This window comes from Mobula hypostoma, chromosome 2 (genome assembly GCF_963921235.1).
Source record: "Mobula hypostoma chromosome 2, sMobHyp1.1, whole genome shotgun sequence".
Classification (NCBI taxonomy): Eukaryota; Metazoa; Chordata; class Chondrichthyes; order Myliobatiformes; family Myliobatidae; genus Mobula; species Mobula hypostoma.
Window position 1 is genome coordinate 208,204,315 of NC_086098.1, and position 15,028 is coordinate 208,219,342.

The 15,028-nt window shown below is 44.4% G+C and overlaps 1 protein-coding gene across 1 annotated transcript in view; it reads left to right on the top strand.

Moving 5' to 3' along the window:
• The window catches only part of slc9a8 (solute carrier family 9 member 8), a 118,399-nt gene that overhangs the window by 36,375 nt on the left and 66,996 nt on the right, over positions 1–15,028 (top strand). Inside the window, exons 2-4 of the mRNA XM_063041451.1 lie at positions 2,359–2,549; positions 8,811–8,891; positions 9,743–9,801. Of these exons, the coding sequence (XP_062897521.1) occupies positions 2,359–2,549; positions 8,811–8,891; positions 9,743–9,801 (331 nt within the window). The remainder of the gene's footprint in view (positions 1–2,358; positions 2,550–8,810; positions 8,892–9,742; positions 9,802–15,028) is intronic.

The window sequence follows — 15,028 nt, forward strand, 5'->3', positions numbered from 1 at the left end:
TTGTCATAGTATAACAGGGGTCTAGTGTGTTGGGATCTCTGGTGCTACAGGTTTGATGCTGATGGTAATTCAGCAGGGATTTCTTCAAAGGTTGAAGTCCTCGACTATGATTTGAAATGCTTTAGGATGGACTGTTTCTTGTTTGGAGATGGCATCGTGCACTTCTCAAGCACTTGATTATAGTCGGTTGATGGTGGTATGTCAACTCAGGTGTAGTGGTTACTTGAAAAATAAACCAAAACTGCTTAGAAACTGATGAGGGAATTTACACTGTGTGACGTGCTTCCCCATAACTGAGATCCAATTTGAAAAAAGTACATTTGATCCTTTATTACAAAACCAGCAAAGACAAACAATCTAATACAGTGATATTAGCAAAACTAGCGGAATTAGTGAAATAAGCGAAAATCATAAATAAGCAACCTTATTAGAATTAGCAAAATGAGAGTAATCAGCAGTCAACAAAAAAATATTCTTCTTGCTCAGTCTCTATCTCTAACTAAACTAACGAGAACAAACCATAAATATGTGGCTATACTCATTAGCTTCGACCACGCCCCAACACACATGACAAATTACCGGTTCCCATAATAAAAACACGCAACAGAAAAAAGGTACATTGCTCCTGTATCCCAGCTCCTAATTGATACAGTAGAATAATTACAACTACATACTACAAAAATCAGCAACATGAAATCTTCTCAGATAATCTTCTTAACATTTATGCAAATAACCTCTCTCTTTCTTCTTCAAGCCTAGTCATGTAACAGTCATCTAGGCCAGAGGTTACCAGTAAATAGCCCAATACAGACTGTCTGTCAAGTCAAAGTCATAACATCAAGCAAACAAAGTAAGTGAAGTTTCTGGAGCTGTAGCTTCTCAAACCTCTGCTTTGTGTAAAAGACGGATCTTGACCATAGGTCTATTCAGATAGCTGGTCTTTGTCTAAATGTGCACCTGCCACACACATCCTCTTCCATCTGCAAGGTGTTGTCATGAGGCAAGGAGTCATCAACTATAAACAAATGTCTCTTGGGAGGAAATTGCACTTTATATCTGACCACTTCTAATGTTCCTGTAACTGTGGTAAGTACTCCTTGACCCTTCGTTTCCAAAACAAGTTTGATGTGTACTGGACCTGCTTCCATCTAGAAGCATAAATGTCTTCCTTATGGAAATCTGGTGGTAAAGATGGTGAGGTTTTCAGAAACAATAGATGGTCAAGTGTTAGTGCTTCCAAATCATTGGGATCAGAGGATGCCTTAGTACTTGGACGACCATTGATAATAGCCTCTACTTCACAAAGGACTGTGCGAAAATCCTGTTTATCAAGATTCTGTACCTTTCATGGTGGAAGTGAGGACCTTCTGTACAGATCTCATCAACTTCTCCCACGTTCCCTCATGATGTGAGCCAGCCGGGGTGGGGGGCGGGGGTTAAAAATCTACTTAATTCCTTTCTGAAGAAAGACATCACTGATTGAATGGTTCCATTTTTCAGTGGCTTCTCTTAATTCACACTGGGCTCCAACAAAGTTTGTCACATTAACAGAGCGCAGTTCACGAACCTGTCTTTGTCTTGCTATAAAGTGTCAAAGTGCGTTAACAAAGGAATTTGTGTCCAAAGAAAATGCCACTTCAATGTGAACAGCTCATCAAGCTGAACAGATAAACAAGGCCCCATACTTCTTCACTGTACTCCTGCTCTTCACCTCAAAAGGTCCAAAGTAGTCCACTTCTAGACGTTAAACAGAGGTTCATCTGGACAAACTCTGCCCAGAGGTATATCTGCTATGTTCTGGCATCCTGAAGCTGCGGGCAACTGTTGGCAAACAAGACATTTGTACAATTGTTAGAAGAATTTTGCCTTAGCACCAGGAACCCAGTATTTTTGGTGCACCCTGGACAACATTTGGTTGCAGCCACTGTGTGCCACCTCTTGATGTACATACCTCAGAAGAATATCTGAGATATGGAGATCCTTTGCAAGTATAACAGGATATTTGGACTCATCAGACATAGCTGATCTGCTAAGGCATTCACCAACTCTCGTCAATTAACCAGATAATTTAAAACTAATTAGAAAATTGTGATGAGTCTTAAACAAAAATGGGTTGATAGAGGCATAATGTTTCAAACAGAAGTAACTCTATATGATTTTATGACTAATGGAAACGTGGTATTTACAGAATTTTGAGTTAAATGAAATATTATTTTGCACTATTAGATTATCTGACTCATTTGAATAAATGCAGTTTGCATGTTGAGGGAGATGACTAATAAAGGTGTTATATAGTAATCAGTTTTTTTAAAAAGCGATCATATTCGTTCCAACAGTCTTCTGTTTTGCTAATTTCAGGTCGTCAAATAATACTGTGGATCAAAATGGCACTTTGCAAGCCACCTCAATCCCCATTATCACAGTTACTACTCCAATACCAGTTCCAGAAACTCCAGCAAAGCCCATACTACCACTACAGACCGGGGAAGAAGCTCAACAAGAAGAACAATCAAGTGGAATGACTATTTTCTTTAGTCTGCTTATATTAGGTATGTCACTGCTACAAAATGCTCTTGATTTTTCGCTTCAGGTATTCTCAGAAGTCTTTGTCATTAAAATAATTATGGCTCCTGAGTTAGTCTAGTTCACAATTACCACAAAAGCATAAGGCATGGGAACAGAATTGGGCCAGTTGGCCCATTGAGTCTGCTCTGCCATTCCATCGTGGCTGATAATTATTATCTTCCTCAACTCCCATTCTCTTGCCTTGTCCCTGTAACCTCTGATGCCTTGACTAATCAAGAACCTGTCAAACTCTGCTTTAAATATCCTCATTGCCAAGGACAGCTGTGAAGTCCAGGTCAATGAATTCCACAGATTTATCACCCTCTGATTAAAGCAATTCCTACTCATCTCTGTTCTCAATGGACACCCCCCTTTTCTGAGTCTCTAGTCCTGGATTCACCCACTATAGGAAACATCCTCTGCATATCCACTAACTAGTCCTTTCAGTATTCGATAGTTTCAATGAGATCTCCCCTCATTCTAATAAAATCCAGCAAGTATAAGCCCAGAACCATTGAATGCACCTCATATGATAACCCTTTCATTCCCAGAATCATACTCGTGAGCATTCTCTAAACCTTCTTCAATGTCAGGACATTTTTTCTTATGTAAGGGGCCCAAAACTACTCTCAATACCTCAAGTGCTTTCTGATCAATGCCTTATAAAGCCTTGGCATACATCCTTGCTTTTGTATTCTAGTTCCTTGAAATGAATGCTAACATTGCATTTGCCTTCCTTACCAGCGACCCAACCTGCAAGTTAACCTTTAGGGAATCCTGCATGAGGACTCCCAAGTCCCTTTGCACCTCTCATTTTTGAATTTTATCCCAGTTTAGAAAATAAGCTACGCCTTTATTCCTTCTGCCAAAGTGCATGACCATACACTTCCCTACATTATTTGTTCCTGCCTTTTCTTTGTCCATTCTCCCAATCTGTTCAAGTCCTTCTGCAGACTCACTGCTTCCACAGCACAACCTGGCCTTTCTTAGTATTGTCTGCAAACTTGGCAACAAAACTATCAATTCCATTATCCAAATCATTGACCTATAACATGAAAAGAAGTTGTCTCAAGTGATAAAAAGATAAGAATGATTAAAAAGTTGAAACAGTTACTACTTCTGGAACTGCTTTATATGTACAAAGGATTGTATTCTACCATCTCTTTCATCAGGTGAGTAACTTCCCAATTAAATTTATTAATTATATATACTTCGAACTTATCTAGTCTTATTATCCTTTTTTTTCCTTTCAAAAGAAAGCCATTTCACTGTAGAAATAAGGACCAGATAGAAACCAAAAGCTGATTTTAACTGAAGACATTCAGATGTGGATAATTATAAAATTTTATACAATTCCTTGTAACAGTATTCAGCCCCTAACCCTTTGTTCACATAAATGAGTATTATGACCAGGGAATTTGATCAATTTAATGGAGAATTTTTATTTGTAAATCACATGTTTCTTTATTCACAATAGTGCCCAAAAAAACAGGGAAGTTAGCATGAAAAAAACTAAAAATTCAAAAACTGAATTGTCAGTATTTCAAAAGTATTTATTCCCCTTTGCTCAGTACTTAGTTGAACCACCTCTTGCAGCTATTACAGCCAGTAGTCTTTTTGGGTAAGTCTCTATTAGAGCAATGTGATGGAGCAAGATTTGCCCATTGCTCAAGCTGTGCCGGGTTAGTTGAGTGGTGGCAGTGGACAGCAATTCTGAGGTCTTGCCAGAGATGTTTGATCGGGTTAACGTCAGGATTCAGGTTTGCTCTGGCATGTGCATTGGGTTGTTGTCCTGCTGAAAGATGAACTTCCTCCCCAGTTTAAGCTTTCTGTCAGAAACTAGCAGGTTTTTATCCAGGATCACTCTGTATTTAGTAACATTCATCTTCGCATCAATCCTGTCCAGATTTCCAGTCCGTCCTGCTGGAAAGCCTCCCCATAGCAAGATGCTACCTCCACAATACTGTATCGTAGGGGTGGTGTTACCTGGCTGATGCGCAGAATTAGGTTTACACCACAGATACTGCTTTTAAAAACATTTCCTTGCCCTAAGGATATTGCAGTACATCACTTAAACGATACTGTAAAGATATGAAAAAAGGCCTTGTGGTCACATGAGACTAAAGTAGAACTTTTTGGCTTCAACATAAAGCAGCAAGTGCATAGTTCACTGAAAGCAGCATCTTTGTTAAATAGTATGGTGAAGAAGATATATGGCACATTGGCCTTCAGTCAGGGTACAGAGCACAAAGGTTTGGAAGTTATGATGCAGTTATATAAAATGTGGTGAGGCCTCACTTTGAGTATTGTGTGCAGTTTTGGTCACCCTATTCTAGGAAAGATGTTATTGAACTAGAAAGAGTGCAGAAAAAGATATAGCAGGATGTTGCCTAAAATGTGGGGTGGGTGGGAGAGCAGGGGTGAGGGCCTGAGTTACAAGGAGAGATTGCACAGATTAGGACATTATCCTGTATAATGCTGGAGATTGAGAGTGATTTGATATATGAGGGGTGAAAGTATGTGGTCTTTTTCCCCAAGGAGGGGATGTTAAAAACAAGATGGTATAGGCTTAAATTAAGAGGCGAAAGATTTGAAAGGAACATCAGCTTCTTCACACAACGGATAGTGCATATCTGGATTCACCTGCCAGAAATAGTCGATGAGACAGGCGCATTAGTAACATATAAAAGCCATCCAGATAAATAGAATTTCGAGGGCTATGGGCCAAATGCAGTCAATTAGATTTACCTGGCTGAGCAAGGACAAATTAGGACGAAGAGCCTGCATGCATGCTGTATCAGTCCTTGAGTGTGTGATAGTGTTGCCCGTTGATGTGTGTCTGCGCGTGTGCATCCATCACGAGTGATGAGGACCCCTGACATCTTTTTTTGGATGTCATGACTTGCGAGTGAGTTTGGTTAAAGTGAGGGAGAGTTGCGCAGGTCGTCAGTCTCACGCTTTCATCCTAGTCTAACTAGATCCAATGGCAAGATGAAAATCAAGATGACTGGAGATAGGTCAGGATGAAGTGGATGACCAGGGTGTTTCTATGTGTTTTGCCATGTTCTTTGCGCTTCACAATGCATGCTAGGAAACACCTTCTTACCTGTTGAACCAGCTGGTGGTTTTCTCCACACAGTCTGCCGAATCCAGTCTTTACATGCTTTAGTTAGACAGGCCCAGCATCTACTCTCTAATAAGAGAAAATCTGCATGCTGAAAATCCGAGCACCACGCACAAAATGCTCTTGCCTGGTTTGGCTGGCCTGTTGAAGCTGTTGCCCAGGTTGTGGCCACTGTTGCATGCAGACAGCTTGTTTGGAGTCACAGGTGAGAGCCGAGTGCTAGCTGAGGACAGAAGCTGGAGGACCTACCTCAGAAGGTGTGGCTGGTCTTCACACCAGTGGTGGTACCTCTCCCTGACACCCCATACACCCCTATGTTGATGTAGGTCGATTAACACAACCCCATTGTCTTACATTTGCCAAATGCATGTGAGAATGTCTCATGGTCACCTTACAAACCATGTCTCCTGAGTAGCCATCCTGTTACTGTATGCCAGCAGTCTGTGCTCTGTGGACATTACCAGTTTGTTTGCAGAGCTGTCCTTGTCAATCTAATTACTGCTTACAATTTACATTAGGAATTGAAGACTTTTTTGTTTGAATTAATATCTGATTTGTGTATCATTCCATAACTTCTGAATCCCTAATACAAAGCCACAATGCATCCGGATACATAAGAACATAAGAAAAAGAAGCAGGAGTAGGCCACTGGCCCATTGAGCCTGCCCCACCATTCAATAACATCATGGCTGATCTCTCCATAAACTCAGCTCCACCTACCTGCCTTTTTCCCCATAACCCTTAATTCCCCTGCGATGTAAAAATCTATCTAACTGTATCTTAAATATATTTAGGGAAGAAGCCTCAACTGCTTTCCTGGGCAGAGAATTCCACAGATTCGCCGCTCTATGGGAAAAACAATTTCTTCTCATCTACGTCCTCAATCTTCTCCCCTGAATCTTGAGGCAATGTCCCCTAGTTCTAGTCTCACCTACCAATGGAAACAACTTTCCTACTTCTATCTTATCTATCCCTTTCAAAATTTTGTATGTTTCTATAAGATCCCCTCGCATTCTTCTGAATTCCAGAGAGTATAGTCCCAGGCGACTCAATCTCTCCTCATAAGTTAACCCCTTCACCCCTGGAATCAACCTGGTGAACCTCCTCTGCACTGCCTCCAAAGCCAGTATATCCTTCCTCAAGTATGGAGACTAGAACTGCACACAGTAGTCCAGGTGCGGCCTCACCAGTACTCTGTATAGTTGCAGCATGACCTCCCTGCTCTTGAATTCAATCCCTCTAGCAATGAAGGCCAACATTCCGTTTGCCTTCTTAATAACCTCTTGTAACTGCAAGCCAACTTCTTGTGATTCATGAACAATCACCCCCAAGTCCCTCTGCACAACAGCATGCTGCAAATCTTTCACCATTTAAATAATAATCTGCTCTTCTATTATTCCTTCCAAAGTGGATGATCTCGCATTTACCAACATTGTATTCCATCTGCCAGACCTTGGCCCACTCACTTAACCTATCTATATCCCTCTGCAGACTCTCCACATCCTCTGTACAATTTGCAGTGTCATTAGCAAATTTTGCTACGCTACTCTCAGTCCCCTCTTCCAAATCATCAGTGTAAATGGTAAACAGCTGCATGCCCAGCACCGACCCCTGCGGCACCCCACTCTGAAAACATCCATTTATACCAACTCTCTGCCTCCTATCCACTATTCATGCCAATACACTTCCTCGGACTCCATGCATCCGTATCTTATTTATAAGTCTCTTGTGCGGCACCTTATCGAACGCCTTCGAGAAATCCAAGTATACGACATCCACCTCTTCCCCTCTATCCACTGCACTCATTATGTCCTCAAAGAACTCCAGTAAGTTTGTCAAACAGGACCTGCCCTTTCTGAATCCATGCTGCTTACTTTCTGCTTACACCTATAAAAACTGATGAAGTCAGCAGGGATCTGCCAAATATTTTTTGTCCCCTGAAGAAGCAAAGGTGATTGTGAACTCTCTTGGCCATTGTGTGCATGTAGATGGACCAGGTTAAACTATTAGTGATGTTCGCTCTTTGGAACTTGAAGTTCTCAAGTCTGTTGACCTCCTCACTGTTGATGTCAACAGGAGTGGGGGCACCATCCACCCCTACCTCCTTCCTGAAGTTAATGACCAATTCTTCTGTTCATTGACATTTAGGGAAAGGGCGTTGATGTGACACCGGGCTGCTAGGTTCTCTACCATCTTTAAATACATAGTGTTTTCCACAATAAGAAGAGGCAAGTTGATGTATCAAATCTGTACTGGCTTTTTGTAGAGCAGTCATCTCACCTCATTCCTCTTCTGCCCTTTGACCTTAGCTTGCAAATTTTTACATTCAAAAATTCTTGCTTCATTCATGCTTAGAAACAACCACTGAATCTGCATTGCTCATATTTTCCAAAACTGCTTTCTGGTTCATAACCATTTTATGTGTTCACAATATAATTTTCTTCAAAATCCTCCAACCTCTCTGGCTTAATTCCTTTGGTTTAAGAATGTCTTTTATATGGAATTCAATTCACAGCAAACTTGGACAATTTTGGTGTTTAACTGAATTTACTAAAAGATTTGTTGCAGTATTCTCTAATAACATAGGTAAATGGTAGTAAATGTGTTTCTAGTCAAACCTAAACTATACTGTAACTCGGCATTTTTTAAAATATTACTTGGAATTTATAATATTTTACAAGCATAAACTCATAGAACGTGCAAACTCTGGCTGAAACTGAAGATGGCATCAGGGTAAATGGTCAAAAATCCCGTTTTCTTTTATAGCACATTTTCAACTGCTGGGGAGTGGACAGATTGGGATAGTTGGAAGGCCAGGATTTATTTTCAAATGAGTGAAACGAAGTTGCATTGCGGCTGTTTGAAATACAGATTTCTAAATGTCCTTGCTGTATTTAATAACAGCTGATAAAAGAAACTTTTCAGAAGTAGTACACATAAAATGCTGGGGGAACTCAGCAGGCTAGGCAACTTCTATGGAAAAAATCTGAGCAGTCAACATTTCAGGCCGAAACTCTTCATCAGGACTGAACCTACTTTCAGAAGTAGATGTTCTTTCCTTAATTCATGTTCTAACAATGTTGCTTATATCTAACCTTCCATTTTGTTATTCATTTTACAGCTATTTGCATCATATTGGTGCGGCTGCTGATTAAATACAAACTGCATTTTCTTCCAGAAAGTGTGGCGGTTGTATCTTTAGGTAAGTGTGCTGTTAATTGATGAAACATATAGCACCATTAAACATAGTTGAAAGGGTATTGTGTGCATCTGGGTGAAGGAAAAATGTTTTGTGGTATGCTGTACCCTTTTGTGAAATTTCCTCATGCATTACAGAATGCATTTGCAGTTCATATTTCTGGGCAAACGACTCTAGGTCAGAATCATTTTTGAATTTGTACTCAGCTCACTTGTGATACACAGCTGTAGCCAGTGTACATGGTGTAGAGGAATGCATGTTCACTGAAGCAGGTCCCATTTATTATTGCATTATTTTTAAAGATATAAGGAATGAAATGAAATACCACTTGATAGTAAAACTATAGGTTTGGTCTACTTTGCGTGATAACTTACAGGTATTTGCTGTGTCAGTTATGTACTTGTCTGAGTCTATATTTTCTCTTTGTATTCTGTATTTGCTTAAACTGTGAAAGTAAAATTTTCTGTTTTTATTTTCATTGCTTTACTTTCTTATCTCTGTAAACTCCCCACACTGCAACTCTGAGGTAGTACACATCATGTGCTGGCTCAGAGTTTCTGTGCAGATAGGCAGAGAGTCATTAATTTACAGGTTTTGACTACAGTTCCACTAACAAGTCACTGTAACAATGCTGTACTGTTCTCTGCTCTTAGGAATGAACTACACCATAAAATATTTTGTTCAAGCTTTTCAGTTTGGTAAGGAGATCAAAACTGTTGCTTGTTTTTTTTTATATAATGTTCATGTGAAATGCCATGAGATCTTAGCTGAACTAAAGGTGGTGTCTAAATCTAAATCATTTTTCTTTTTTCATTGATATGTCTCACCATTTCTTTCCAATTTTTTTCTTACAGGAATTTTAATGGGTGCTGTGATTAAAATTATAGAATCACAACATTGGGCGAACTGGAAGGTAAGTCTTCAGATAGTTCTGTTCTGGGAAAATGTTCCCTTGTGGCGACCCACTTTCCAGCACACGCGAACTGGCTCACGAAACAGCGCGCGCCGGCAGAGAGGCCAGCCCCAAAAAGGGCGCCAGGCCATCTTCACCAGCAGGGGGAGAATCCCGCACGCGGGAAGGGTCTGCGAATATGCATTCCCCACAGCAGTCCTGCCCAGGGAAGGCGGGAACGGGAAGGCTTTAAAGGAGGCCGCGAAGTTTGAATAAATCCTTATCGCAACTCCAACTCACAGACTACGTGTCGTTATTCTAACGCTGTGTGTAGCACACCACTACAATTGGTGACCCCGACGGCCCAAATGATATTTGGACCAGAGATGACTGATGCCACGTCTGTTCATGCAGTTTCGTTAAAACTGCCAAGCTTCTGGACGCTGCGACCTCGCCTATGGTTCAAGCAAGCCGAAGCCCAATTCCACATTCGGCAGATAACCTCGGATTCCACTCGTTACTACTACGTGGTGAGCTCCCTCGACCAGGAGACAGCTACACAAGTTGAGGAGTTTATACAGTCGCCCCCGGAGAACGGCATATACACAACATTCAAAGCCCTGCTCATAAGGACTTTTGGACTGTCACGGCACAAACGAGCTGCCTGCTTACTGCGCCTGGATGGTTTGGGAGATAGGCTGCCATCGGCATTAATGAACGAAGTGCTGGCCCTGGCTGAAAGACACAAACCCTGCCTCATGTTTGAGCAGGCGTTCCTAGAGCAACTGCCCGAGGACATATGCCTGCTGCTGTCCGATGCAGATTTCAGTGACCCCCGGGAGGTGGCGGCCCGGGCAGATGTGCTGTGGAATGCCAGGAAAGAGAAAGGGGCGCCCGTCGCACAGATCACCAAGCCGCATGCCCAACGGCAGACCAGACCAGGCCTGGCAGCAGAGCCTACAAAGCCTGGCGACAGGAGTGAGGAGCCCAACGAACAATGGTGCTTCTACCACCAGCGGTGGGGCACGGAGGCCTGCCGCTGTAGACCACCCTGCAAGTTCCCGGGAAACGCCAGGGCCAGCTGCCGCTGTTGGCTACGGTGGCTGGCCAACAGGACAGCCTCCTGTATGTCTGGGACAAGCAGACAGGACGCCGCTTTTTGGTCGACACCGAGGGGAGATCAGTGTTTTACCTCCAACGAGTTACTACACCTGCAACAGAGAACTGGGACCCACCCTGAGGGCAGCAAATGGCAGCACAATATGGACCTACGGCACCCGCACGGTGCGGCTACAGTTCAGCTCCAGCCGGTTCACGTGGGACTTCACACTGTCCGCCGTGGCCCAACCACTCCTGGGGGCGGATTTTCTGCGAGCTCACAGCCTGCTGGTCGACCTGCAAGGGAAGCGACTAGTCCACGCCAAGACTTTTCAAAGGTTCTCCCTGGTTGAAGCCAAGTTGCCAGCACCACACCTGGACTCCATCACGCTGTCCGACGATGAATTCACCAGGGTCCTGGGTCCTGGTGGATTTCCCATCAGTTCTGACACTGCAGTTCACGGCAGCCATGCCCAGACACAGAGTACAGCACCACATCCTGACCCAGGGACCACCCCTCCATTCCCATGCTCAAAGGCTCCCCCCGGACAAGCTCCGACTGGTGAAGGAGGAGTTCAAGAAGATGGAGGAATTGGGGATCATACGACGGTCCGACAGCCCATGAACCTGCCCCCTGCACATGGTGCCCAAGGCAACAGGGGGCTGGAGACCATGCGGCGACTACCGCAGGCTGAACGAGGCTACAACGCCAGACCACTACCCTGTGCCGCACATTCAAGACTTTGCAGCAAACCTACACGGCGCAAGGATCTTTTCCAAAGTAGACCTTGTCCGGGGATACCATCAAATCCTGGTACATCCGGACGACATCCCCAAAACAGCACTCATCACGCCGTTCGGCCTTTTCGAATTCCTCTGAATGCCGTTCGGCCTAAAGAATGCCGCACAGACGTTCCAGCGGCTAATGGACGCAGTGGGACGCGACCTGGACTTTGCATTCATCTATTTGGACGACATCCTCATAGCCAGCAGTAGTCGTCAGGAGCATCTGTCCCACCTCTGTCAACTCTACGCCCGACTGAGCGAATTTGACCTTACCATCAACCTGGCCAAATGCCAGTTCGGACTCGACACCATCGACTTCCTGGGCCACAGGATTACTAAAAACGGGGCAACTCCTCTGCCCGCCAAGGTAGACGCAGTCCGCCACTTCCCCCGATCCAACACAACCAAAGGCCTGCAGGAATTCGTGGGTATGGTGAATTTCTACCACCGTTTCCTCCCTTCAGCAGTCCGAACCATGCACCCCCTGTTCACCCTGATGTCGGGTATGGGCAAGGACATTACCTGGGATGAAGAGGCCGCAGCCGCTTTCGTTAAAACCAAAGAAGCCTTGGCAAACGCTGCGATGCTAGTGCACCCCAGAACGGACATTCCTACTGCCCTCACGGTGGACGCATCTAACACAGCAGTCGGTGGAGTGCTGGAACAACTCATCGAGGGTCGCTGGCAACCCCTGGCGTTCTTCAGCAAACACCTACGACCACCCGAACTCAAGTACAGTGCTTTCGACCGGGACCTATTGGCACTATACCTGGCAATCCAGCATTTCAGATACTACTTAGAAAGTAGGCCCTTCACCGCGTTCACTGACCAAAAACCGCTTACCTTTGCGTTCACTAAGGTGTCCGATCCCTGGTCATCCCACCAGCAATGAAATCTGTCCTACATCTCCAAATACACGACAGACATCCAGCATGTCTCGGGAAAGGACAACATCGTGGCGGACGCACTATCCAGACCTACCATACAGACCCTGTCCCAGGGGGTGGACTATGCAGTGCTGGCGGAGGCACAGCAGGCAGACGATGAGATCCCCAGTTACAGGACTGCAGTCTCCGGTTTACAGCCCCAAGACCTCCCCGTAGCCCCAGGTGAGAGGACCCTACTGTGTGACGTAGCTACCAGCCAACCCCGCCCCATCGTCCCAGCAGCCTCGCGGCGGCGAGTTTTAATATCCATTCACAACTTAGCGCACCCCTCCATCAGGACAACCGTCCGGCTGGTCTCCAACAGGTTTGTGTGGCATGGGCTGCGTAAACAGGTCAGTGAATGGGCCAAAACGTGCATGCAGTGCCAAACGGCCAAGGTGCAGCGGCACACCAAGGCTCCGCCGCAGCGGTTCAAACCCACCTGCCGGAGGTTCGACCACATTCACGTGGAAATCATGGGGCCCCTGCCAGTGTCACGAGGAGTGCAGTACCTCCTAACTATGATAGACCAGTTCACCAGGTGGCCAGACACCACCTCCAGAGCCTGCGCCCGAGCACTGATTGCAACCTGGGTAGCCCACTTCGGGGTACCGGCCCACATTACCTCCGACAGAGGTGCCCAGTTCACCTCCAGCCTGTGGTCAGCTATGACCAGCCTTTTAGGAACACAGCTACACCACACAGCTGCCTACCACCCACAGTCGAATGGACTAGTGGAGCGTTTCCATCGTCACCTGAAGTCAGCTCTCATGGCCCACCTGGAAGGGCCTAACTGGGTGAATGAACTTCCCTGGGTCCTGCTCGGAATCCGCATGGCGCCCAAGGAGGACCTGCACACCTTGTCGGCCGAGTTGGTGTACGGCACACCCCTGGTAGTCCCAGGAGAGTTCGTACCAGCCCCAAGGAGGCAAGAGGTAACCTGGCCCCCATACCCACTTCACAGCACGGACAGAGCCCGACCTGCGTTCCCAAAGATCTGCAGAACTGTAAGTTTCTTTTTGTACAACGGGGCAGACACCGGGCACCGCTACAGCAGCCCTACGAGGGGCCGTTTAAGGTGATCAGGAACAACGGGTCCACGTTCGTGCTGGACATTGGGGGGAGAGAGGAGGTTTTCACGGTGGACCGACTCAAACCGGCCCATGTGGACTTGGCGCAGCCAGTCTGGGCTCAGGCACCGCGGCGCAGAGGCAGACTTCCGAGACAGAGGCTGATCCAGACTGTGGATATTGGGGGATGTATCGCCGGTTCTGGGGGGGGTGGGGGGGGTTATGTGGCGACCCACTTTCCAGCACAGGCGAACCGGCTCACAAAACAGCGCGCGCCGACAGAGAGGCCGGCCCCAAAAAGGGCGCTGGGCCATCTTCACCAGCAGGGGGAAAAACCCGCGCGCGGAAAGGGTCTGGGAATATGCATTCCCCACAGCAGTCCCGCCCAGGGAGGGCGGGAACGGGAAGACTTTAAAGGAGGCCGCGAAGTTTGAATAAATCTCTTTTATCGCAACTTCAACTCACAGACTACGTGTCGTTATTCTAATGCTGTGCGTAGCGCACCGCTACACCCTCTTCTAAAAATAAAGAATTCTTTTAAAATCTGTCTTCAGCCCCTTAATAATAAACTAGGACATTTGAATCAACAGTGACATCAAATCAGGACAAACAGCTCAAATTCTAGTTTTTAAATTATTCTGTGCTGCAGCACTTTGACAAACTATTATGAATGCCAAGCTGCAAAACTTACAAACGTCTAATACAAATAGTATAAAATATAATCTGTATTGTACCATGCACTTAAAGCCATGGAACAAAAATTAGCAGTGAATGCTGTTAGTGTGACTTCTTGGTTTTGCTGATGGTTACAACCTTTAAATTAGGTTTTCCTGGTTAATAATATGAATTAGGAAATTATTAATGTGGAGGTGGAGTTGAAGTATAATTGCAAAACATAATTTGCTTGATCTGAACCTTTTTATTTTAGAAATTAATCTCTAATCGAATACTTCGATTATTTCAACTCCTGCAATTCTACCCAGATCTTCTATGTTTTGAGCACATTCTTATTAATTACCTGATACTTGTCTTAAATCTTACTAAGTTATTATATCTTGAATTTATAATTTTAATTTGAAGTAACATTTATTTGGATTCTACTTCTTTGTAAAGCCATTTTTGTTAAATTGTCTTTTATCAAGAGATACTCATTTGTAATTAATTTATTTACCACTGAGCAGTTTTCTCTTTGCTCCCAAAAGGAAAATGAAACAAATTAGAACATTTGTAAGAGACAGCTCAAGCTTTTTTTTGCATGATACAGTCAGTTACTTTAAATGCGATTATTTCTTTATAGTTCCAAATAGACTTAGAAAGATCTCTAATGTGAAAAATTATGAAGATAAATGTAAGATTGGCATTTATGTA